This window comes from Bufo bufo, chromosome 3, assembly GCF_905171765.1.
Source record: "Bufo bufo chromosome 3, aBufBuf1.1, whole genome shotgun sequence".
Lineage (NCBI taxonomy): Eukaryota > Metazoa > Chordata > Amphibia > Anura > Bufonidae > Bufo > Bufo bufo.
Window position 1 is genome coordinate 155912707 of NC_053391.1, and position 27795 is coordinate 155940501.

At 44.5% G+C, this 27795-nt stretch overlaps 1 protein-coding gene across 3 annotated transcripts in view; it reads left to right on the forward strand.

Annotated features, from left to right (window-relative positions):
- LOC120994858 (granulocyte-macrophage colony-stimulating factor receptor subunit alpha-like) overlaps window positions 1-27795 on the forward strand; it is a 182851-nt gene that overhangs the window by 73128 nt on the left and 81928 nt on the right. For 2 of the 3 annotated variants that reach the window (XM_040423713.1, XM_040423712.1), the window contains exon 4: window positions 26514-26652. In XM_040423713.1, the coding sequence (XP_040279647.1) occupies window positions 26514-26652 (139 nt within the window). Of the gene's footprint in view, window positions 1-10009; window positions 10132-26513; window positions 26653-27795 lie in introns of those variants that run through there. The other variant, XM_040423714.1, reaches the window with a different exon arrangement.

The following is a 27795-nucleotide window of genomic DNA, read 5'->3' on the forward strand; positions in this document are numbered from 1 at the left end:
TAACACTTTGTTTTTCCTGTTACAATACTACTGCATTGTGGGTGGTGCACTGCATTGTGGGAGTGCAAAGCATCCTGGGAAAGAGAAGTCTCCAGGACACATCAGCAGAGCTGTCCTTTTGCATATCTCCTTCTTAAATTCCACCATCTTTGTAAAAGCATATCTGGCGAGAGATATACCTTTATTTCAGGGACATTATGTTATGCAGAGCTGTTCATCTAGTCGTAATTGTTACTCAGGGAGTTGTTACTACTGTTAGCTAGACATGTAATCTTATGTACAGGCAGCCATTTTACTTCAGTGTTAATGCAAATGTCGTAGTATATGCTATCTATACTTTAAACGTATACATGTTATTTGTATTCTTGTAGTTTTACCAATCAACAATCCTGTTTTACCAATAAACAAGTTAGACTACAAAGAACAGTTCTCTTATTTGGAAGACAGGAATGGTTTATGCTGAATGTCAGACTGCACACTGTGTGAATGTGTATGAAGACAGAACACACACATCCATATTATTTGTGGATCCGTGTGGCCATTCTTAGAATTATAGAACATGGCTTATTCTGGTCACACTGGGGACCTATGGAAGTGAGTGCATACAGAATGTATCCTTATTTTGTGGTTTGATGAGCGAAATACAGAAACTGTTGTGTGCATGATTTTGGCAGATCACCAATGTGTATAGGAACCTCCAGACCCTTCCCTGATTTGGTAGATGTTGGCCGGTATATGGGAAGGAGCGTCTGGGAATGTTGGTTTTTAACATTTAACAGACTATGGGGGTTATTTACCATCAGATATATGGCAGTTTTCTGTCGTATATCTGTCACAGATTAACATAACATAAAACATAAGGCTGAAATAAGACATTTGTCCATCCAGTTCAGCCTGTCATCCTGCAAGTTGATCCAGAGGAAGGCAAAAAAAAAACTGTGAGGTTAGAAGCCAATTTTTCCCACTTTAGGGGAATAAAAAATTCCTTCCCGACTTCAATCAGGCAATCAGAATAACATCATGGATCAACGACCCCTCTCTAGTAGCTATAGCCTGTTATATTATTACACTCCAGAAATACATCCAGGCCCCTCTTGAACTCCTATATTGTACTCACCATCACCGCCTCCTCAGGCAGAGAGTTCCATAGTCTCACTGCTCTTACCGTAAAGAATCCTCTTCTATGTTTGTGTACAAACCTTTTTTCCTTCAGACGCAGAGGATGTCCCCTCGTCACAGTCACAGTCCTGGGGATAAATAGATGTTGGGATAGATCTCTGTACTTACCCCTGATATATTTATACATAGTAATTAGATCTCCCCTCAGTCGTCTTTTTTCTAAAGTGAATAACCCTAATAATCTTTCAGGGTACTGTAGTTGCCCCATTCCAGTTATTACTTTAGTTGCCCTCCTCTGGACCCTCTCCAGCTCTGCTATGTCTGCCTTGTTCACAGGAGCCCAGAACTGTACACAGTACTCCATGTGTGGTCTGACTAGCTATTTGTAAAGTGGTAGGACTATGTTCTTATCACGGGCATCTATGCCCCTTTTGATGCAACCCATTATCTTATTGGCCTTGGCAGCAGCTGCCTGACACTAGTTTTTGCAGTTTAGTTTGCTGTTTATTAAAATTCCTAGATCCTTTTCCATGTCAGTGTTACCAAGTGTTTTACCATTCAGTATGTACGGGTGACTTGCATTATTCCTTCCCATGTGCATAACTTTACATTTGTCAGTGTTAACCCTCATCTGCCACTTATCTGCCCAAGCCTCCAATCTATCCAGATCCCTCTGTAGTAGTATACTGTCCTCTTCAGTGTTAATTACTTTACACAGTTTAGTGTCATCTGCGAAAATTGATATTTTACTATGCAAGCCTTCTACAAGATCATTAATAAATATATTGGAGAATAGGGCCCAATACTGACCCCTGAGGTACCCCACTAGTGACAGTGACCCAATCTGAGTGTGTACCGTTAATAACCACCCTCTGTTTTCTATCACTGAGCCAGTTACTTACCCACATACAGACATTTTCCCCCAGTCCGAGCATTCTCATTTTACCATATTTTTTGCCCTATAAGACGCACCGGCCCATAAGACGCACCTAGGTTTTTGGGGAGGAAAATAAGAAAAAAAAAATTTTTAACCAAAAGGTGTGCTTTTGGTGGGTTTGGAACTAATGGTGGTCTGTGGATGACGGACACTGTTATGGGGGGATCTGTAGATGATGGACACTTATGGGGGGATCTGTGGATGACGGACACTTATGGGGGGATCTGTGGATGACGGACACTGTTATGGGGGGATTTGTGGATGACGGACACTGTTATGGGGGGATCTGTGGATGACGGACACTTATGGGGGGATCTGTGGATGACGGACACTTATGGGGGGATCTGTGGATGACGGACACTTATGGGGGGATCTGTGGATGACGGACACTTATGGGGGGATCTGTGGATGACGGACACTTATGGGGGGATCTGTGGATGACGGACACTTATGGGGGGTTCTGTGGATGACGGACACTTATGGGGGGATCTGTGGATGACGGACACTTATGGGGGGATCTGTGGATGACGGACACTTATGGGGGGATCTGTGGATGACGGACACTTATGGGGGGATCTGTGGATGACGGACACTTATGGGGGGATCTGTGGATGACGGACACTTATGGGGGGATCTGTGGATGACGGACACTTATGGGGGGATCTGTGGATGACGGACACTTATGGGGGGATCTGTGGATGACGGACACTTATGGGGGGATCTGTGGATGACGGACACTTATGGGGGGATCTGTGGATGACGGACACTTATGGGGGGGATCTGTGGATGACGGACACTTATGGGGGGATCTGTGGATGACGGACACTTATGTGGGGGATCTGTGGATGACGGACACTTATGGGGGATCTGTGGATGACGGACACTTATGGGGGGGATCTGTGGATGGCACTGTTATATATGTGCCATCCACAGACCCCCCACCCCATAACAGTGCCATCCACAGACCCCTCCCCAGCCCATAACAGTGCCATCCACAGACCCCCACCCCTTAACTGTGCCATCCACAGATTCCGTGTGCCCCCCCACCGCCGCCGCCCCCCCAGTATACAAATATAAAATGTATTATTGAATTAAAAGTTATTAAACATGCCCCCCTCACTCCTAATAGTACCGTATATCCTAATTGCTTCTGTATAATGCCGGCAGGCGGGATCTGTGGATGACGGACACTTATGGGGGGATCTGTGGATGACGGACACTTATGGGGGGATCTGTGGATGACGGACACTTATGGGGGGATCTGTGGATGACGGACACTTATGGGGGGGGATCTGTGGATGGCACTGTTATATATGTTCCATCCACAGACCCCCCACCCCATAACAGTGCCATCCACAGACCCCTCCCCAGCCCATAACAGTGCCATCCACAGACCCCCACCCCTTAAATGTGCCATCCACAGATTCCGTGTGCCCCCCCACCGCCGCCCCCCCAGTATACAAATATAAAATGTATTATTGAATTAAAAGTTATTAAACATGCCCCCCTCACTCCTAATAGTAACGTATATCCTAATTGCTTCTGTATAATGCCGGCAGGCGGCCTGGGCGGCCGGCGCGTCACTCACTGACTTCACTTGCCTGCGCCGCCTGCTTCATTCATAAAGGAGGCGGCACAGGCACGTGACATCAGGGAGTTACGCTGCCGCCCGCCCGGCCTGCCTGCTGGCATTATACAGAAGCAATTAGGATATACGGTACTATTAGGAGTGAGGGGGGCATGTTTAATAACTTTTAATTCAATAATACATTTTATATTAGAATACCGGAGCAGTGGGGCGGGGCTATAGTACAGTGACCGCACCGCCCGCCACTATTGCCGGCCCCCAGCTCCTCCTCCCAGTCCCTCCCCCGGCCCCCACTCCGTACATCGCATCCAGTGATGTTAAACTGTCAGCATTCACCCCATAAGACGCAGGGGCATTTTCCTCCCATTTTTGGGGAGGAAAAAGTGCGTCTTATGGGGCGAAAAATACGGTATATACTAAACTTTTATGTGGTACAGTGTCAAATGCTTTGGAGAAGTCCAGATATACGACTTCCATTGATTCGCCGCTATCAAGTCTAGAACTTACCTCCTCATAGAAACTGATTAAATTAGTTTGGCATGACCGATCCCTTATGAAGCCATGCTAATATGGCGTTATTTGCTTATTTCCGTTGAGATGCTCTAAGATAGCATCTCTTAGAAAACCTTGAAACAGTTTACCCACAACAGATGTTAAACTTACCAGCCTATAGTTTCCAGGCTCTGTTTTTGGACCCTTTTTGAATATTGGCACCACATTTGCTATGCGCCAATCCTGTGGGACATTCCCTGTCAGTATAGAGTCAGCAAATATCAGAAATAAGGGTCTGGCTATGACATTTCTTAATTCCCTTAGGATACGGGGGTGTATGCCATCTTAATGGGTAATTTATTTTTACATTCAGCATTTCATCTGACAGTTAATTTAAGTGAATACATTGGAAAAAAAATATTTAACAGCTTTGCTTTCTCCTTGTCGCTCTCTGCGCTTCCCCCTTATTACTCTTTAAAGGGCCGACACCTTCAGATTTATACTTTTTAACATTTATATAATTGAAGAACATTTTAGGGTTAGTTTTACTCTCTTTGGCAATTAATCTCTCGGTCTCTAGTTTGGCTTTGTTTTTACATGTTCTATTTTTTTCCTTATAGTTTTTCAGTGCTTCCGTGCTACCCTCCTGTTTTAGTGATTTATATGCTTTCTTTTTGTCATTTATTGCTTTCTTTACAGTTCTATTTATCCACATTGGTTTCTTTTTGTTCCTTAACCTTTTGTTCCCATACGGTATGTACCTCTCACAATGAGATTTTAGGATGCCTTTAAAGATATCCCATTTTGTGGCTGTATTTTTCTTTTTGAGGACTTTGTCCCAGTTAGTTAGGCCTATGGCCTCTCTTAGTTGGCAAAATTTAGCTTTTTTGAAGTTTGGTATTTTTGTTCCTCCCTGTAGAAATGCTCTTTTGAATGATAATTGGAAGGTTATTACTTTATGGTCACTATTTCCCAGGTGTCCCCCAACCTGCACGTCTGTTGTTCTGTCAGGCCTATTAGTTAATACTAAGTCCAGTATGGCCGTCCCTCTAGTCGGGTCCTGAACCAGTTGGGAGAGTTAATTGTCTTTGGTTATTGCCAAGAACCTGTTTCCTTTATGATATATACAAGTTTCAGTTTCCCGGTCTATATCTGGGTAGTTGAAGTCCCCCATAATAACCACCTCATTATGAATTGCCGCCTTGTCTATCTCGTTTAGTAGTAGATTTTCTGTGGACTCTGGTATATTAGGTGGTTTATAGTAAACTCCTATTAGTAATTTATAATTGTTTTTAGCTCCATGTATCTCTAACCACAGTGACTCCACATGTTCATGTCCCTCACTTATATCTTCCCGGTGTGTGGGCTTTAGACAGGACTTTACATAAAAGAATACTACCTTTGAGGTCCTTGCCCTAAGATTTTGACCTAAATCCCTGAAATTATTTTTAAGGACTCTCCACCTACCTCTAACTTTGTCATTGGTTCCGATATGGACCATGACCGCTGGATCTTCCCCAGCCCCTCCCAGTAATCTGTCAACTTGATCCGCGATGTGTCGAACTCTAGCGCCAGGAAGACAGCACACTGTTCGGCGATCACGGTCTTTGTGACAGATTGCCCTATCTGTTTCCCTAATAATGGAGTCTCCCACTACCAGCACCTGTCTGCATTGCCCTGCTCTCCTGGTTCCCTGCTTACTGGAGCTGACATTCCCCTGACTGGCAGAGGAAGTTTCTGGCTGCAGCAGTGCCGTCCCTGGACTGAAATCCCGCCTCAATCTGCAACTTTTCCCCACTCACGCCAGGTCTAAAAAATGAACATATTCAGTTAAATGAAATCTTATGGACTCAGGCCTTATAATTTATAAACACAATGAAAAGAAATAGCAAATGACCTATATTCTAATAATAACTATTGTTAAAGATCTGGTGTCAGTTGTTACCCATATGAGCGATCTCTTATATGATGGATGTTTTAATGCTCTTAATACCCTAAATAGAAAAAAAAGAGTATCCTATAGGTGTTCTTTATAATTAAACTGTCAAAATACAAAAAGTCCTAGGGGTGCTAGTAGTCCAGGGGAAGAAGTTATTCATGGTGCAATAAATAATCTTCCAACAAAACAGCCCCCTGCTAATGATATGCCTGATAATACTTATTATAGAGGCATCCCCCTAATGGAGGCAGACCATGCAGCTGCTATGGGGCCAGTAGGGAAGGGGTCCTGGCAGTTAATGAAAGGCCTTACCCCTTACTACATTCAATATAGGCTCCTTTCAGAGTCCCTGTCATCAGTGAAGGAATGTAAAGGACCTGTGATGACATCATCACAGGTTCTGCACCTCCTAGTAATGGAACTGCACAGAGAATGGTGTAGTTCCCATGTTAGGAATGTGCAGATTCCAGGACCTGTGATGATGTCACTTCATCACTTTCTTGACAGCGCAGAGAAGAACTGCAAGAGGAGATCTCCATTGAGACTAGAATGGACTGGATAAAAGGAGATTCTCCCCCAGTCTTCTTTTCTACTCAGAAGTAGTACCTTATGCCTTATTGATTCTCATACCTCAAAAGTGCCACATTATACATTTATACTGAGAAGTACCACATTATAACTGAGAAGTTCCTCATACGTCACTCCTATATAGTCCTGCAGATAACTACAACCCCCTGTACCTCATGAAACTCACACAGTGAACATAATGTATAACTGACCACATATATCTGTACCCATTGCATCTATTATACCTCGTACCTCACATATCAGTACACTGCTATATATGCGACATACCTGTATGGACTGCATCACTTATGCCTCGTACCTTATATATCAGTACACTACTGTATATACTGTATCTATTTACACACTGCATCTATTATTCCTCATACCTCACATATCAGTGCACTGCTGTATATACTATATATATCTGTGTTCTGTCTTCATAAACGTTCACACAGTGTGCAGTCTGACATTCAGCATAAACCAATCCTGTCTTCCAAATAAGAGGACTGTTCTTTGTAGTCTAAGTTGTTTATTGTAGTGTGCAGTAAAACTACAAGAATACAAATAACATAGAACAGCATGTAACATTTGCATAACACTGAAACACATGGTGAAATGGCTGCCTAACATAGGACTATATGTCTAACCAACAGTAGTAACAACTCCCAGAGTAACAATTACACCTGACTGAACAGCTCTGCATAACATAATATACCTGAAACAAAGGTAGATCTCTCACCAGATATGATTTTACAAGGATGGTGGAGTTTGAGAAGGAGATATGCTGAAGGACAGCTCTGCTGATGTGTCCTGGTGACTTCTCTTTTCCAGGATGTTTTACACTCCCATAATGCTTTGCACTACCCACAATGCAGTAGTCTGTTTAACAGGAAAAACAAAGTGTAATGCAACTTAACACCACTAGATGGTGCTACAACCACAATAAACACTTCAGAATTACCAAGGCTCTGGCAGAATGAACTAGAATCAATTTCTAACCCTGCTGGGCAGAACAATCTGTATACAGTGTATTTATTATATACCTCATTCCTCACATATTATTACAGTGCTATAGATTATATATATATATATATATATATATATATATATACACACACTGTATATCTGTGTACGATGCACCTATTATACCTTATATCTCACACATCAGTACATTGTGGTAATATATATATATATATATATATATATATATATATATATACTGCACCTATTATATGGTATATTAGTTGCAGTGTGTATAGAAATATAGTATATACAGCAGTGCAATGATCTGTGAGGTATAATAGATGCAGTGTGTACAGGTATAAACTATATAAAGCAGTGTACTGATCTGTGTGGTATAATATATGCAGTGTGTAATCATACAGTCAGGTCCATAAATATTGGGACATGGACACAATTGTAACATTTTTGGCTCTATACACCACCACAATGGATGTGAAATGAAACAAACAAGATGTGCTTTACCTGCAGACTGTCAGCTTTAATTTGAGGGTATTTACATCCAAATCAGGAGAACGGTGCAGGAATTACAACAGTTTGCATCTGTGCCTCCCACTTGTTAAGGGACCAGAAGTAATGGGACAATTGTCTTCTCCGCTGTTCCATGGCCAGGTGTGTGTTATTCCCTCATTATCCCAATTACAATGAGCAGATAAAAGGTCCAGAGTTCATTTCCAGTCTGCTATTTGCATTTGGAATCTGTTGCTGTCAACTCTCAAGATGAGATCCAAAGAGCTGTCACTATCAGTGAAGCAAGCCATCATTAGGTTGCAAAAACACAACAAACCCATCAGAGAGATAGCAAAAACATTAGGCGTGGCCAAAACAACTGTTTGGAACATTCTTAAAAAAGAAGGCATGCATCGGTGAGCTCAGCAACACTAAAAGACCCGGAAGACCACGGAAAACAACTGTGGTGGATGACCGAAGAATTCTTTCCCTGGTGAAGAAAATGCCCTTCACAAAAGTTGGCCAGATCAAGAACACTCTCCAGGAGGTAGGTGTATGTGTGTCAAAGTCAACAATCAAGAGAAGACTTCACCAGAGTGAATACAGAAGGTTCACCACAAGATGGAAACCATTGGTGAGCCGCAAAAACAGGAAGGCCAGATTAGAGTTTGCCAAATGACATCTAAAAAAGCCTTCACAGTTCTGGAACAACATCCTATGGACAGATGAGACCAAGATCAAGATTGTACCAGAGTGATGGGAAGAGAAGAGTATGGAGAAGGAAAGGAACTGCTCATGATCCTAAGCATACCACCTCATCAGTGAAGCTTGGTGGTGGTAGTGTCATGGCGTGGGCATGTATGGCTGCCAATGGAACTGGTTCTCTTGTATTTATTGATGATGTGACTGCTGACAAAAGCAGCAGGATGGATTCTGAAGTGTTTCGGGCAAAATTATCTGCTCATATTCAGCCAAATGCTTCAGAACTCATTGGACGGCGCTTTACAGTGCAGATTGACAATGACCCAAAGCATACTGCAAAAGCAACCAAAGAGTTTAAGGAAAAGAAGTGGAATGTTATGCAATGGCCAAGTCAATCACTGACCTGAATCCGATTGAGCATGCATTTCACTTGCTGAAGACAAAACTGAAGGGAAAATGCCCCAAGAATAAGCAGGAACTGAAGACAGTTGCAGTAGAGGCCTGGCAGAGCATCACCAGGGATGAAACCCAGCGTCTGGTGATGTCTATGCGTTCCAGACTTCAGGCTGTAATTGACTGCAAAGGATTTGCAACCAAGTATTAAAAAGTGAAAGTTTGATTTAGGATTATTATTATGTCCCATTACTTTTGGTCCCTTAACAAGTGGGAGGCACATATGCAAACTGTTGTAATTCCTGCACCATTCACCTGATTTGTATGTAAATACCCTCAAATTAAAGCTGACAGTCTGCAGGTAAAGCACATCTTGTTTGTTTCATTTCAAATCCATTGTGGTGGTGTATAGAGCCACAAATGTTAGAATTGTGTTGATGTCCCAATATTTATCGACCTGACTGTATATATATAATATATACAGCAATGTACTAATATGTGAGGTACAAGGTATAATGCAGTGTGTACAATTATATACAGCAGTGTACTGATATACAGTATGAGGTACAAGTTATAATTTATACCTCCCACCTCACATATCAGTACACTGTTTTATATACTATATATCTGTACACACTGCAACTATTATACCTCTTACTGTTTGACCCTTGACAAACTGTGTGACGTCACACTTCTCTTTACTTTAAAGTGGGAAAATTGGCTTGTTCCTCCCAGTTTTTTTTTTTTTTGCCTTCCTCTGGATCAACTTGCAGGATAACAGGCTGAATTGAATGGAGGAATGTCTTTTTTTTCAACCTTATAAACTATGTTACTATGTTACCCACTCCATTTTACCTTCTACCAGAAGCCTCTCTCTCTCCAACACCAGCCTCACTGCTCTTTCCTGCAAGTCCCAAGCAGGAGGTGTGACAATTAAATTGGGACAATGCTGTTGCCAGTGGGGGAGGGGTTGTCAGGGGACAATAATGTTGGCTATTTTATACTTCATGGTGGTTTTATTTTAAACTTTTGTGAAGATAGTGCTGCAATGTGGTATTTATATTGTGAAGTTGTAAAGGTATTTTGGAATGTATGCTGATATTTTGAGCTTTATCATGGTATGTGTTGGGGAGGGTAACATATGTCCTTGACCATGTGATTAGACATTGTGTTCCACTTGTATTTCCTTTCTTGAATTGATGTGGGGGTTTTTTCTTCCTCTTTCCCTCTTTTCCCTTAATCCAACTACTTTATTAGTATACAAAGAAGTACAAGAAAAGAACAGACATTAACATTTAGTATAATTTAAGCTTACTCCCTTTTATCCCCCAAACCCATATTTTCCCCTCCCTGGCCAATAATAGTACTATACCTAATAGAATCTTTTGGTATTTATGGATAGTTACTGAAGACAAATCGTTAAGTAAACACAATTGTGGGTCAAGAGATATACATATTCCTAACTTGTAGTTAAGAAGATTTTTAATGCCCTTCCAGTATGCTGCCAAACCTGGACAAAGCCACAACATATGCAGATAATCCGCTCCTATATTATCACAGCGAGGGCACTTAGAGGTATCTCTTAATCCACATCTGCTTAACCAAACGGGAGTAACGTAAAGTCTGTGACAGATATTAAACTGTGTTAGAACGTGATTAAAATTATGAGAGAGTACGTCCGGGTTGGTAAAAATACTTCCCCACCCCACCAACTTTATATTTGGGCAGTCCACCTCCTAGGCCCGTTGACCTGGTGATTGAGTTTGTATATATTTGAAATCTTCAATTTTAGTGGTGTCTTCCCTACCCATTGATTTAGTGGTGCCAAAGTATCTATTTCCAATCGTGATTTGTCTTCCAAACTAAAAAGTGCCGAACGAAGCTGAAGATACCTAAACCATGTGAGGTTCTGTATACTATGTGATAGTTCCGCAAACGTCTTGATTTCTTTATTCTTAACCACCTGTGCCACATATAAAATACCCTTCTTTTGCCAAAATTGATCGGTTGATATACTATCTAAAGACTGTAAGTGCTTATTATGCCAAAGAGGCGTGAAATTAAGTGATTCCTTTACCCCCAACCTGTAACAATCCTACAGGCTCACCTGAGTCAGAGGACCGCTGGCTGGAGGTAGGAGTGGAGCCCAGTGGCAAGGACCGCAGGCAGGTAGTAGGAAGGGACAAGCAGAAGAGTAGTCGGTAGGCAGGCGGTGGGTCAGGGCAGGCGGCAGTAAGCGTGGTCAGACAATCCGGATGGCAACGGTGGTAGCAGTTCAGTAGGTAGGGACAAGCAGAAGAGTAGTCAGTAGGCAATTCCTGGTCAGCAGTGGACTTTCAGTAGTAGCAGGAGCAGCAGATGAGGAGAAGCTTGATCAAGGCTCAGGAGCTCAATAATCAGCAAGCTAGAGTGCAAGGAGCTGGACTTATATAGGGAAGTACCAGGTGTGGGGAATCAAGGGTGATGAGCAAGGCTTGGCAAGACTGAGGTTACATAATAGGTTTCAGGGAGTAATGTCCAGAGAGTACGGTAGCCTAGTAAGCAGGGCTACCGCCTGGGATGTGGCTGGTCATGGGTTCGAATCCCGACAGTACTCCCCCCCTTCCAAGGTGATCTCCGGGCACCGCAGGGGCAGGCTTACCGGGGTGCCGTTGGTGGAACTCTTTTACCAGTCTGGGGGCGTGGACATTTTCTTCTGGCTCCCAGGAGTTATCCTCGGGAGGGTAACCCTCCCACCCAATTAGGTATTGTAGTCTTCGCCGGTGGATCCTGGAGTCGAGGATCTTTGCGACAACGTATTCTTCTTCACCCTGTACCCTCACGGGTGGTGGAGGGGGCGAGTGGCGGCCTGTGAAGGTGTTCTCCACGTATGGCTTGAGGAGTGAGCAATGGAAGACAGGGTGCACCCTAATGGAGTCCGGAAGGTCGAGCCGGAACGTGACCTCGTTGATTTGTGCGGTGATCCGAAACGGACCCATGTATCTTTGGGCCAACTTTTTGGAGGGGACCTTCAATCTGAGGTTCCTAGTGGACAGCCACACCTTGTCTCCCACATGGAAGCCCGGGGTGGATTTGCGACGTCTGTCTGCTCCCTGTTTAAAACGCCTCTGGGCGAGCTGGAGGTTGTCTATAATGTTCTTTTGTGCCTCCTGTAGGGTTGTTAGGCGTTCGGCCACTGCTGGGAGGGTGGAGGCGACGGGCAGGTGGGGAATGAACACCGGGTGCGAGCCTGTGTTAGCAAAGAAGGGGCTGTGCTTGGTTGAGCTATGCTCAGCATTGTTGTAGGCGAACTCGGCCGTGGGGAGATGGTCAAGCCAGTCATCCTGCAGGTGGGAGCTGAAACAGCGTAGGTACTGCTCTAGGGTCTGATTAGTTCTCTCAGTCTGCCCGTTTGACTGAGGGTGGAAAGCGGAGGATAGGTTCACTTTAACCCCGAGCGCCAGGCAGAAGTTCTTCCAGAACTTTGAGGTAAATTGCACGCCTCGGTCGGAGACCACGTCGTCCGGGATCCCATGCAGCCTGAAGACCTCTCTGAGAATTAGATCGGCCGTCTGTTTGGCAGTGGGTATGCCTTTGTAGGGGATGAAATGGGCCATCTTGGCGAGACGGTCGACCACGACCAGGATAGTGTTCATCCCTTTTGAAGGAGGAAGGTCTACCACAAAGTCCATGGAGATCGAGCCCCAGGGGCGGGAGGGAATAGGGAGGGGTTGTAACAGACCCACGGGGGAGGAACGAGGAGTCTTATTGCGGGCACAGACCGCGCACGAGGAGATGTACCTCTTGATGTCCTCCTTGTATGTTGGCCACTAGAAGGAGCGGGAGAGAAGCTCCTGGGTCTTTCTTGTGCCAAAATGGCCGGCCAGCTTGGAGTCATGGTTGAGTTTGAGTACTTCGAGCCGTGCGATTTCTGGTACATATAGTTGTAGGTCCTGATGAAACCAATGACCGTTCTTAAACGTAAGGCTGACATTCCCTGTGGGGTGGGCGAGGAAGGGGTCATTTTCGTATCCTTCTTTGATTGTGCCCAGGAGTTCTTTAGAGTAGGTGGCCCCTACGACCCTTCTCTCGGGTAAGATGTTATTTTGGCCCTTGTTACTCTGTGAGGGCTCGGAAAACATTCTTGAGAGGGCATCAGCCTTGCCGTTTTTTGATCCAGGGCGATAGGTGATGAGATAGTTGAAGCGGGAAAAGAATAGGCTCCATCTGGCCTGTCTGGCTGAGAGTCTCTTAGCGCTGCGGATGAACTCGAGGTTCTTGTGGTCAGTTAGTACGATTATGGGGTTGGTGGCTCCCTCCAGCAGGTGTCTCCACTCGGAGAAGGCATCCTTGATCGCCAGTAGTTCTTTGTTCCCGATGTCATAGTTCTTCTCGGAGGGGGACATCTGGCGGGAGAAATATGCGCACGGATGTAATAGCATCCTCTCCCCTGTCCGTTGTGACAAAACTGCCCCCACCGCAGAGTCTGATGCATCCACTTCGACTGTAAATGGGAGCTCGGGGTTCGGGTGGATTAGGATTGGGGCAGAAGTGAAGAGGAGTTTCAACTTGGTGAAGGCCTCCTGGGCCTCGGGTGTCCAGGAGAAGGGGACTGCCTTCTTGGTGAGTTGGGTGATTGGTGCTATGACCTTGGAGAAGTTCCGGATAAACTTCCGATAGAAGTTGGCGAAGCCAATGAATCTTTGTATCTCCTTCTCGTTTTTCGGAACGGGCCAGTTCATCACAGCTTGGACCTTCCCCGGGTCCATACTTAGGCCCTCTGGGGAGATGATGTATCCGAGGAACTGAGTGGGGGTTCGCTCAAACTCGCATTTCTCTAGCTTGATATAGAGAGAGTTCTGTCTGAGTCTCTGCAGTACCCTGCGGACGTGTTCGCGGTGCTGCTCGAGGTCTTCAGAGAAGATCAAGATGTCGTCCAGGTAAACGACTACAAACAGATCCAGCATGTCCCTGAGGACGTCGTTAATGAAGTGCTGGAAGGTGGCGGGAGCATTGCAGAGTCCGAAAGGCATGACCAGGTACTCGAAATGACCATAACGTGTTCGGAAGGCGGTCTTCCATTCGTCCCCAGGGCGGATTCGGACGAGGTTGCAGGCCCCTCGAAGGTCGAGTTTGGTGAAGATCTTCGCTTCCCGGAGTCTCTCAAGGAGTTCGGAAATCAGTGGGAGCGGGTACCGTTTTTTTTACGGTTATGTCATTAAGCTTTCTGTAGTCTATGCAGGGACGCAGGGAGGAGTCTTTTTTCTCTACGAAGAAAAAGGGGGCTCCCGCGGGGGAGGTGGAGGGCCGGATGAACCTCTTCCTCAGGTCCTCGTCCAGGTACTCTTTCAGAGCCTTGAGTTCAGGCTCTGAGAGGGAGTAGATACTGCCAAAGGGTATTTCGGCCCCGGGCAACAGTTCTATAGGGCAGTCGTAGGGTCGGTGTGGTGGCAGCTTGTCTGCGTTTTTCTTGTCGCAGACATCCTGGAACTCGCGGTATTGAGGGGGTAGCAGATCCTTGACGGATAGTTTTGAGATGGTGGTGTCTTCGGGTGGAAGGACGGGTTTGTGGGAGCAATTTAGCGTGCAGAACTCGGATGGGAATCGTATGCAGCGGGTTTCCCAGTCCACCGAGGGGTTGTGGGTGGCCAACCATGGGATGCCCAAGATCACTGGGAACTTCGGGGAGGCGATCAGAGAGAAGTGGATCTTTTCACGGTGATCTGGTTCTATGAGGAGTTGTAGTTCGGTGGTCTCGTGAGTGGCCGGCCCCGAGGAGAGTGGGGATCCGTCGACGGTTTCCAGGTCAACGGGGCTGCCTTGATTGTCAGTGGAATGTTCTTTTCGCGGGCGAAGGTTAGGTCCATGAAGTTGCCTCCCGCCCCGGAGTCTAACATCGCTCAACAGGGGAGTTGTCGCCCCTCAATGTCGATGAGGATGGGGACGATGAAGTGGGATCCATGAGCCGCCGTGTTGTTATTTTCAGGGGCTGCTGGTGCGGTTGGAGTCTGTGGTTGCTCCTTTAGCCCTGTGACGGCAATAGTCTTTCGGATCTTATGAGGACATTTGATGGCAAAATGACCCGGCTCCCCACAGTAGAGGCAGAGGTTTTCGGCCAGCCTTCTCTCCTTCTCAGCTGTGGATAGAGACCTACGTAGAGCGTCGACCTGCATAGGTTCAGTTACTGACTGGGGGTCGCGCTGGGCGGTGGAAGAGAAGGAGTAAGTGGGTCTGTGGTCCGAGGACCAGAGTCTTTCTTTCTTCCTCTCGGAGAGTCTTTGATCTATCCGGATGCATAACTGAATGAAGTCATCCAGATCGTCCGGGGCCTCAACTCTGGCGAGTTTGTCCTTTATTAATTCTGACAGGCCTCGCCGGAATTGGCTTCTCTGTGCCGCTGGGTTCCAGGTGGTGTCCGTGACCCAACGGCGAAACTCGGCGGTGTATTCGGCGACGGAGCGTCTCCCTTGCCGCAGACCATGTAGTCGCGCCTCGGCTGTCGCACAGCGGTTGGGGTCATCGAAGACTTGGCTCATGGCGGTGATGAAGTTGTTTAGGTTGTCCAGGAGCTGACTGTTAGTCTCCACGTATGGTGATGCCCATGCTAATGCTTCATCCGTCAGGAGATTGACCACGAATAGCACCTTCTTTTTCTCGGTGGTGAAGGGGGCCGGGTACATCTGAAAATAGATGCGGCATTGGTTTAGAAACCCCCGATACTGGCGTCTGTCGCCGCTGAATCTTGATGGGAGTGGCATGCGGGTGTCTGCGGGCGCGCCGCGGACGTCCAGGAGTTGCCTCTGTAGTTCAATAATCTCCCTCTGTTGGCTTTGGACTACGCCTTGGAGCTGGGCAAATTTCTCCTGATATGTAGTACCAAATTCTTGAAGTTCGGAGACCTGCTTACGCAGAGTGGCCATTGCGGACTCCATAGTGGGGCTGATTATTCTGTAACAATCCTACAGGCTCACCTGAGTCAGAGGACCGCTGGCTGGAGGTAGGAGTGGAGCCCAGTGGCAAGGACCGCAGGCAGGTAGTAGGAAGGGACAAGCAGAAGAGTAGTCGGTAGGCAGGCGGTGGGTCAGGGCAGGCGGCAGTAAGCGTGGTCAGACAATCCGGATGGCAACGGTGGTAGCAGTTCAGTAGGTAGGGACAAGCAGAAGAGTAGTCGGTAGGCAATTCCTGGTCAGCAGTGGACTTTCAGTAGTAGCAGGAGCAGCAGATGAGGAGAAGCTTGATCAAGGCTCAGGAGCTCAATAATCAGCAAGCTAGAGTGCAAGGGGCTGGACTTACAGTGGGATGCGAAAGTTTGGGCAACCTTGTTAATCGTCATGATTTTCCTGTATAAATCGTTGGTTGTTACAATAAAAAATGTCAGTTAAATATATCATATAGCAGACACACACAGTGATATTTGAGAAGTGAAATTAAGTTTATTGGATTTACAGAAAGTGTGCTATAATTGTTTAAACAAAATTAGGCAGGTGCATAAATTTGGGCACCACAAAAAAGAAATGAAATCAATATTTAGTAGATCCTCCTTTTGCAGAAATTACAGCCTCTAAATGCTTCCTGTAGGTTACAATGAGAGTCTGGATTCTGGTTGAAGGTATTTTGGACCATTCCTCTTTACAAATCATCTTTAGTTCATTCAGGTTTGATGGCTTCCGAGCATGGACAGCTCTCTTTAAGTCACACCACAGATTTTCAATTATATTCAGGTCTGGGGACTGAGGTGGCCATTCCAGAACGTTGTTCTTGTTCCTCTGAATAAATGCCTTAGTGGATTTTGAGCAGTGTTTAGGGTCGTTGTCTTGTTGAAAGATCCAGCCCCGGCGCAGCTTCAGCTTTGTCACTGATTCCTGGACATTGGTCTCCAGAATCTGCTGATACTGAGTGGAATCCATGCATCCCTCAACTTTGACAAGATTTCCAGTCCCTGCACTGGCCACACAGCCCCACAGCATGATGGAACCACCACCATATTTTACTGTAGGTAGCAGGTGTTTTTCTTGGGATGCTGTGTTCTTTTTCCTCCATGCATAACGCCCCTTGTTATGGCCAAATAACTCAATTTTAGTTTCATCAGTCCACAGCACCTTATTCCAAAATGAAGCTGGCTTGTCCAAATGTGCTTTAGCCCACCTCAAGCGGCACTTTTTGTGCTGTGGGCGGAGAAAAGGCTTCCTCTGCATCACTCTCGCATACAGCATCTCCTTGTGTAAAGTGCGCCGAATGGTTGAACGATGTACAGTGACTCCATCTGCAGCAAGATGATGTTGTAGGTCTTTGGTGCTGATCTGTGTGTTGACTCTGACTGTTCTCACCATTCGTCGCTTCTGTCTATCCGAGATTTTTCTTGGTCTGCCACTTCGAGCCTTAACTTGAACTGAGCCTGTGGTCTTCCATTTCCTCAATATGTTCCTAACTGTGGAAACAGACAGCTAAAATCTCTGAGACAGCTTTCTGTATCCTTCCCCTAAACCATGATGGTGAACAATCTTTGTCTTCAGGTCATTTGAGAGTTGTTTTGAGACCCCGATGTTGCTACTCTTCAGAGAAAATTAAAAGGGTAGGGAAACTTACAATTGACCCCCGTAAATACTCTTTCTCATAATTGGATTCACCTGTGTATGTAGGTCAGGGGTCACTGAGCTTACCAAGCCAATTTGAGTTCCAATAATTAGTTCTAATGGTTTTGGAATCAATAAAATGACAACAGTGCCCAAATTTATGCACCTGCCTAATTTTGTTTAAACAATTATAGCACACTTTTTGTAAATCCAATAAACTTCATTTCACTTCTCAAATATCACTGTGTGTGTCTCCTATATGATATATTTAACTGACATTTTTTATCGTAACAACCAACGATTTATACAGGAAAATCATGACGATTAACAAGGTTGCCCAAACTTTCGCATCCCACTGTATATAGGGAAGTACCAGGTGTGGGGAATCAAGGGTGATGAGCAAGGCTTGGCAAGACTGAGGTTACATAATAGGTTTCAGGGAGTAATGTCCAGAGAGTACGGTAGCCTAGTAAGCAGGGCTACCGCCTGGGATGTGGCTGGTCATGGGTTCGAATCCCGACACAACCATTCTCTAGTGATAGCCCACATTTTAAAAAGTGATTTTGTGGTTTCTTTATAACCCCGGTCCCCACCAACCATTAACCCAGATTCTAGGAGCGTAAAAATGTTGTTATGCGTAGAGGCACTTACTAGGTCAGTCAGGGATGCACTATTTACCCACTCGTTGCACGTCCATAATTGAGCTGCCACAAAATAGCCTTTGAAGTATGGGAGATTTAATCCCCCACACTCCAGAGGCTTATATAGATATTCTAGTTTGAGTCTCACTCTTTTCCTTCCCCAGACTAACTCATTAATTATTCTTTCCAGAAGTTTGAAATATTTGTCTATCCAAATGGGTATATTTCTAAGAACATAAAGAAATTGAGGGAGAATTATCATCTTGACCAGCGAGACTCGATCAGCTCTAGATAAAGGAAGTCTCAACCAGATCCCTACCTTTGCCCTAGTTTTCGTTATCAGTGGGATAAGGTTAAGTTCCACGAGATTTTCCACCTTTGGGGATATCGTCATGCCCAGATACTGAAAGGTATCGACGACTTCTAGCTGAGTAAAAAGGGGCTCTTTTTGCGGCAGATGATCTAATGGCATCAGGGTTGTCTTTGACCAATTTATATCTAAACCTGATACCTCACCGAATAATTTAACTGATTGAATAATCCTTGGAGCATTTATTTCTGTATCCTCTATGAAAAAAAGTACATCGTCCGCATATAGGGAGATATGATCTTCCTCTCTTAGTGTTCCAAACCCTTTAATTTGGGGATCTTGCCTAATAGCCAACGCCAAAGGCTCGATGTATATATCAAATAAGAGAGGAGATAAGGGACAGCCCTGCTGAGTACCTCGCTCTAAATCAAAACTAGCAGTAAGGCTCCCATTAAGACTCAGTTTAGCTGTGGGGTGTCTATACAAAGCTTTAATTATATTTATGAATCTCTCCCCAAAGCCCATCCTGAGCAACACCTTCCAGAGGAATCGCCACTCCACCCTGTCAAAGGCCTTGGAGGCATCTAAGGACAGGATGGAGCGAGCAGATCCCCCAGGAGCCTGAAGGTTTGCAAAAAGACGATGAAGGTTATGGTGCGTACCCTTCTTTGGAATAAAACCGTTCTGATCTGGATGGACGATGGAGAAGATGACCCCAGAAAGTCTTGACGCCAAAATCCTTGCAAGGAGTTTTACATCGGTGTTCAATAATGAGATAGGTCTATATGATCCCATATCTGTGGGGTCCTTCCCTTTTTTTGGGACTAGAATTATTACCCCTTCCATCATTGAGCCAGGCAGGTTCCCCTCCGCCACCGATTCAGCAAAGACCTCCAGAAGTTTAGGTAGAATTACCTCCTTATATTTACTATAAAATTTGTATGGAAGTCCGTCTGAACCGGGGGTTGAGTTGGCCGTGCCTGCTTTAATTGCCCCTTCGAGCTCCTGAATCGAGAGATCAGCCTCAAGTACCTTCTTTTGGGCCGCAGTAATAGTAGGGAACACAATATTATCCAAATAGGAGTCCATCCTTTCCTCCGTGATCCTACCTTTGGCTCTATAAATGTCCAAAAAGTAGTCCCGGAAAACCTCCCCTATAGAATCTTGGTCAGTCACGGTCCTTCCATTAGCCAATCGAATATTATCTATATTCTTTTTAGGGTCCTGACTCGTGATCACTCTGGAGAGGAGTTTGCCTGGTCGCCCTGACTCAGTGAAGTATTTTTGGCCCTTGAAGAATAGACTATGTTGCGCCTTTTCCAGCAAGAAGTTAGAGTATGCTTGTGTAGTCGTCTGCATTATTTCCCTATTTTCCTCTGAGCGATTTAAATAGAAGGTTTGTGTTTCTAAAGAGGCTTGTTTTTTTAAGTTTTCCTCACTTTCCCCATATTCCTTTGCAATGCTACTGACCATTATTCCCCTCATATATGCCTTGAAAGTATCCCATAATACCTGAATCTTGGTTGACCCATAATTGGCATCCCAAAATTGATTGATTTCCCCTTGTATTGTATCATGGTTCTTCAATATTGACAGCCAATAGGGATTCAATCTGAAAGGAAGCCTTATTTGTTTATCCTGGGTCAAGCAGAACTCAAGGAGCAGTGGTAAATGGTCCGAAAATGACCTAGTTTCATACTTCAGTCGTTTTACATACCGTAGATATTTCTTATTAATCAGGGCATGATCTATTCTGGACATGGATTTCCCTCGTTTACTAATACATGAGAAGACCCTATTCCCCCGACCCAGGCTTCCCCAGATATCTTCAAACCCAGCCTCAGAACAAAACCGTGCCAGGGGGGACCCTTGAACGGAGGCCTCTCCTTCGATACCCATAGACACCCTATCTGTTACAGGATTCATTACACAATTGAAATCCCCAATAATCAATGTAGGGCATTCATAAATTCTAACAAGTACTTAAGTACTGCGAAGGAAAAAGGGGGTGGAATATAGACAAATTCCAGAATACACATCTTTCCCGCCAACCTGCAGTATAGGAATACATATCTCCCCTGTTGGTCAACAGATGACGCCTCGCACAAAAAGTCGATCACTCTATGAACAAAGACCGTCACTCCCCTGGAGTGGCTGGAGAAAGTAAAGTGATACGTGTGTGCCGCCCATCCCCTGGTGGCCAACCTGGAGGTTTCCCTAGTAAGATGTGTTTCAGTCAGGCATACAATTGCTGGGAGATGTTTACGCATCCAATCAAAAACCGCTTGTCTCTTTATTTTATCTCCCAGACCCCTAACATTCCAAGTGACGATTCTGATAGCCATTACATATAGAGGTTAAAAAAATATATATATATAAAAAAAAATAATAATAATTTCACCCTTCCCCCCACTAGACGCATCGCAGCCCATCCCACCCCAATCCCTCCCGCACCCCCCCTAAACCAATTGGTAATCCACCGCAGTGCAGTGGATTACCTATGACCATCCCTCCCCCCCACCCCATCCGCTCGACACCTCCCCGCTATATGACCAGAGGAGGAAAACATCATCTGCAGGCTCTTATTCTCCTCAAAAGCCCTAGACGATTAGTTCACATATTGTTTTGTTCAAGCCAGTCCGCGGCTCTATCCGGCGTATCAAAGAAGAGGGTTGAATCGTTAAAGATAATCTGTAATTTGGCCGGGAAAATAAGTGAATATTTGATGCCCCTTTCTCTCAGGGTCTTTTTCACGGTACTAAACAAACGTCTCTTTTCTTGAACTTCTTTTGAAAAGTCTGCGAAAAAAGCCAGTCTGTTTCCATCATATAACACGGGGGAGCTTTCCCTCGCCCTTCTTAGTACCATGTCTCTATCTCTTGAAGTGAGCATTTTAACTAAAAATGTGCGTGGTTGTCTCCCCGGGATGATTTTACCACCTGGAACCCGATGTGCTCTTTCTACTAGAAATTGGGGTGAGAAATGTTCCCTCCCAAAATATTACACAATCAATGTTTGTATAAATTAAGCAGGATTATTCTCTTACGCACCCTCTGTGATCCCCAGAATTCTTACATTATATCTCCGTGATCTATCCTCCAAGCCCAGAACCTTTCTTTTAAGTAGGTTAAAATCTAACTTCAGGGTGGACATCTCTAAGTTAATTTTTGGGAATCGTTCTGTATAGTAATAATCGAGCTTTCCACCTTGTCAGCGCTTTCTCGGATTTTAGACAGATCGTCTCTGATCAGACTCACATCGACTTGAATTGCCCCAAGTTGAACTGTGATGGCCTGTATTAGGTCCCCATTTTATTTAACCGCCATTAATATCTCTTTCAATGGGGAGGGATTAGTGTCAAGCACGTCTTCTTTCTCTATGCCCTCCTCCCTTTGATGGTAAAGAGAGTCTTTTTGTGGATCCAATTCAGTCACTTCCGGATTATCCGGCTTTTTAGTGCCGCTGCTTATATCTTTTTGTGTGCCTCTCGTATTAACCCTTGGGGACTTCAAGAATTGATCTATTTTTGGTCCCTCATAGGTTTTAGGGGCTAATTTCTGGCCAGCTAGATCCATGGATCGCCTACTGGCCTTTGGAGCCATTCCCCCTTTTTTTTTTTTTTTCTTTTCCCCAAATTAATTATCTCCTTTCTCTCTTTAATTTCCTTTTCGTCCTTTTCTTTTTTTTTTTTCTTTTTCCCTTCCCTCCCTTCCTTTCCTTTCCCTTTCCCTTTCCCCTTCAACTTTGTCTTCTACTCTCTTCCCCCTTGTTTCCTCTCTTCCCTTTTTCTGGTCTTTTCTTCCTCTTCTTTTTTTTCCCTTCCTTCCCCTCCCCTTCCCCTTTCCCCCCTTCTCTCTCTCCTTTTATTTCCTCCTTTGCTTTTTTTTATTTATTTTTTATTTTTTATTGTTCTTTTAAGAATTGCATAAGTGTCCTTTGAATGGTTAGGAGAGTGATTAGCTGGTTAGTTCAATAGAGTGGATAAGTGTCCCTTGGATGGTTAGGAGAGTGGTTAACTGGTTGGTTCAATAGAGTGCATAAGTATCCTTTAGATGGTTAAAAGAGCAATTAAATGATTAGTTCAATGCACAAAAAGAAATACAGTGAAGGAACAGTCTCACCACTCTTCACTTTCAGGCCCCCAGTTAGCCCGGCTGGAGGGCACAGGAAAAATGACCAGAAGAACCGGCGGAACCAAGGGAGCCAAGGACCGTCCAAAGGGGGCGCCGGAGAATGCCAGGGAAGACAGGTGACCAGGCTCCACCATCCGCACAGCACAGCGGCCCAGTGCATGGCAGAAGGGACCACCACGGAGGGAAGATCCACCCCCCCAGCCACCAGCAGGGATCGGCAACTCCAGACGAATCCAGAAGACACCAGGAGGCAAGACAGGAGGGGAAGACACCACAAGACCCCACGCCGGCTCCGAGCCTCACCACCAGACAAGCACAGGGAGGAAGTCCTGATCACCACCAGCCAGCAGTCGGCAAAGGAGCTCTGATCCAGCCAAGGAAGCCGGGGAAAGGGGCAGAGCCAGGATGCCTAACTCAAGCGGAGCGCAAACTGCAGACAACACCGGAAGGCAGGAGGGAAGGAGGAACAGCCCCACACATCACATGGAGGTACAGCGATGGAAGCGGGCGGAAGAAGGAGAGGGGGCCAGGCCGGAAGGGCAGTCCCGATTCAGTGCGATCGAAGCAGCCGGAGAGGAGAGAAGAGACTTCGCAGCCATAAATCAGCGGTCAGCGGGGCAGCGAGCAGCGGGAGGGGAGGAAGGCGTGACGTCTCACGTCATCACGTCATCCCAGGTCCACACTAGTACTATTACTACCCGAATCGATGGTTTACATAGAGACATTTCCAAGGAAAGCAAAATTCACTTCTGCGGTATGCATTATGCACCATCATTTTTATGCAATATAATTTGTGGGTTGGTGGGGGTTGCGTGCCAGGGCTGTTTTGTAATCCCAGTCCAGCCCTGATGGCATGCTATATGACACACAGCAGCAAGCACAGTTCATGGAGCAAGGGGAGGTGCCAGGAATGGGTATGGACCAGAATGAGGCATGTGGCCCCAATTCAGATTCTTGCTATGGAGCCCAATGATTTCTATGTACACCCCTGTACCTATATATATATAAAGTATTGTTAAACAAAACAAGCAATGCAACAGCTCACTGCAAACCAAATAAAGTACAAAATTGCATCATAATTGCAAATGCTGAACTAATAAGTTAGAGATACTTGGCAAATCGTTTTGTACAAAATTATTTGAGCCCGTCTGCCGAACGTCAAGGCAATCTCTAGTTAGACGGGTTCCTAACACTAAATATACCTGTTATGTGCCATAGCGGCTATCATATAATTCTGAAAGTGCAGGTTCCACTTACATGCTGGATCCGCCTGAATTTCTGTCATTTTCAGTGCCAAAATGGCCTCCATTATATCCAGGAAAAGCAGTTACCAGCATGCACGCCGGGCCCACTCCACACCACCCCTGGCGCCACATGGTCACCAAGGACTGCAATGAGAGTCCACACACTATCTCTCTCCTGGTGCCAGATGGCTTCAGTGAGTGAGGAAGAGCGGGCCAAGCTATATACTAACACTAATTAAAATCAACCTGTGGGACAGACTAGCTGGTTAGGAGTGCACGACTGGGTAGGCAGCCACACCTCCAGTACAAACTGCAAAGAAAAAGGGGGTCAGTCAGCACATCCCAAAGCGCAGGGGCACGTTGCTATGGCTGAGAACAAGACTGTTAAACAAAACAAGCAATGCAACAGCTCACTGCAAACCAAATAAAGTACAAAATTGCATCATAATTGCAAATGCTGAACTAATAAGTTAGAGATACTTGGCAAATCTTTTTGTACAAAATTATTTGAGCCCGTCTGCCGAACGTCAAGGCAATCTCTAGTTAGACGGGTTCCTAACACTAAATATACCTGTTAAGTGCCATAGCGGCTATCATATAATTCAGAAAGTGCAGGTTCCACTTACATGCTGGATCCGCCTGAATTTCTATATATATAAAGGAGGTGTGTCTGGGTATTGTCACAACCCACACCATCATCGCTCTTTATCCCCTGATGGCGATCCTTTGGCAGTGAAACTTGTAGGCTGAGCATTGGCTAATCCTTTTAAATTGCATGTATAGGTGTATAAGTTGGTAGTACTGGTCTATTGGACAATTGTAAAATATATGAAAAGTGTTTTATTTGACCCAATTGATAAGGTTATATTTGTCAAATCATACACAATCAATACATGTAGCTTGATACAATATAGTTTGTTTTAGTAGTTGTAGTGTTGAGCGAATTAAAGCATCCGAAGTGGAATTCGATTTTTCCTAAAATAGTGACTACATGTGTTACAAAGTGAAAGTAAGAAACCCAGGAATGTGAGATCACCCATAATACCGTGCAGCCAGCCAATCCACACATAGCCATCCCCTATAAAACCTTCATCCCTCGCGGTCTTTGCCATTGTCCTGTGAGCTGAGCATAGGGAGAGACATGGCAAGCGCTCATGCACTAGTAATGGTGTTGCTGCAAAAATCCAGCAGCCATGTTGGATGCATCCATCATGTTCGGCCAATTGGTCTTGACCCTAATAATTTTAAAGCAAAATACCACTAGGTTCATAGTAGGGAGGGATCACTGACCTTATGGAGGGATCCACATGGGATTATGGTCATTTCTGTTGTGGATCCCTCAATTTTATTGCTTTGGGGATGGTTTTCCCACCTCAATGCTGTGTAACATCTCTGGTACCATCACACAGGAGGAAAGGGGCTGCTGCATACACGCTCCGGCTCCCAATATTCCCACTGCTGGGAGCCAGGGCACACCCGGATGACCACGGTATCTTAAGGGTTAAAAATCCAGTCACGCACATTAGTGCCGAGTGTCTGCTCTTTAAAACAATAGACATCCTGACGGCCATGGTGCTCTTGGCCTGCACCAACGAGCGCCATTTTTAAATACCCCGCTGCTGATGTAAACTTACTGTCATCGGTTGGAAAAGTGTTAACTTCCAAGCCAAGTGGGAAGAATATGATTAGGCAGAGTGGCCTGGGTACACCTGATTTATAGCGATTTGTGACAAATTAATTCGGAACAAATATAATTTCTTGGCGAGCTTTGGCGATTCGGCTGAATCAGATTTTTCAAAAGTTCGCTCATCTCTATTTAGTAGTCCTTTAGAATGGTTGCTGTTTTGCTGGAATGACTTCTGTCATCAGGAACATGGTTACTAAACTGGCTGACTTTAGCCTTGCACCTATGTCAGCTGAAGCAGTCTTTGGCCCTTTTTTCTATGTGTTTCTGTTTTTATGAAAATGAGCCTCTAGGAGCAATAGGGGTGTTGCCCCTACCCCTAGAGGCTCTGTTCTCCCTCCTCTGCCCACTCCATCGTGATGTTGATTGACAGGGCCAGGCAGTTCATATCCTCCTGCCTAGCTCTGTCAATCAACATGATGAAGAAGCGGCCAGAGGAATGAGAATTGGGCCTCTAGAAATAGAGGAAACACCCCCTTTGCTCCTAGAGGTTAATTTGCATAAAATAAAAGTTAATTTTTCACAAAAAAGGAAGCACATAGAAAGATGGGAGAAAGACTGTTAGCTTCACATCTAAAGTCAGTCAGTTTAATAACCATGTTCCTGATGACAGAAGTCCTTTAATGTTAATTAAAGTTTGTTCTAATAGACAGCTTCTTCTGTAGGTATATCATATAAATCATTATTATTTGTATATAAATCAAGGAAAATATTTTAATGTAGTATTTTTTACATCTTTTAGGTGTCCACCTATACATATATATACAAGATTCCTGAAAAAATTGAATTCACAATACACAAAGGGTTGAGTGCCCAACTTTTAGTATTCAAGTCTAAGAACATTGTATATCGTGGTGAAACGATAATATATATGCCTGAAGGTAAGTGTTTCTGGATCGCACACAGATACTGTGTACAGAGTTTTATGTTACACAGATATTATAGGACAGGACATGTGAGTTTATTTATATGCATACAGCTATTTTTGTAGTATATGACCTCTGACAACATTTCAAATCTCTGGAGGAAAAAATATTCTAAAAACATTAATAACCCTGGTCTACATTTGAAGAACTGTTTTATGCTGACATAACTATTAGCACTGATATTGCACAACTTACACAACGTTTGCTTACATATAGTTTACTTATATCCTTCCGGAAACAGACATTTTCACCTTCGAGACACATCCAAATTTTGCTAATCTGATGTGTCACTTTATATGGTAATATCTTTAAAATGCTTTTAATTATCTACCTGATTTTGAGACCGTTTTCTTGTGAAGCATCATACTTCATGTTAGGCAACTTTCACACTGGCGTTTTGAATTCCGTTTGTGAGATCCGTTTCAGGGATCTCACAAACGGTTCAATATGGATCAGTTCAGCCCCAATGCATTCTGAATGGATAAGGATCCGTTCAGAATGCATCGGTTTGGCTCCGTTCAGTTTGGCCCAGCCGTTACTTTCAATGTAAGTCAGGATGGATCCGTTTTGACTTAGACTTTTTTTTTTTAAGAATAATGCAAATGGATCCGTTCTGAACGGATACAAGCGTTTGCATTATAGGTGCGGATCCGTCTGTGCAAATTCCAGACGGATCCGCACCTAACGCAGGTGTGAAAGTAGCCTAAGTAGCCTTTCGATATGTTTTACCTTTATTTATTTATTTTTTATTCGAATTTTACTGAAAATGTGGAAACAATCTCTATTTTCTAAATTGGAATTTCTCTGCTTTTAAGACTAATATTAAGAATATTGAGAATATTTTTTTCTCCAGAGATTTGAAATGTTGTCAGACATCATATACTACAAAAATAGCTGTGTGCAAAATGCAGTGATATAAATAAACATCATAAAATTCTTATTAACATTTACCATGTCTACTTTATTTTGCAATTATGTTTTAAATATTGTGAAATCAATTAGGGTGGCTCTCTCAACTGTAAGGCCGGGTTCACATCACCATTTATTTTTTCTGTTCTTCTAATCTGTCAGAAGAACAGTAAGATAAAGAAAAAACAG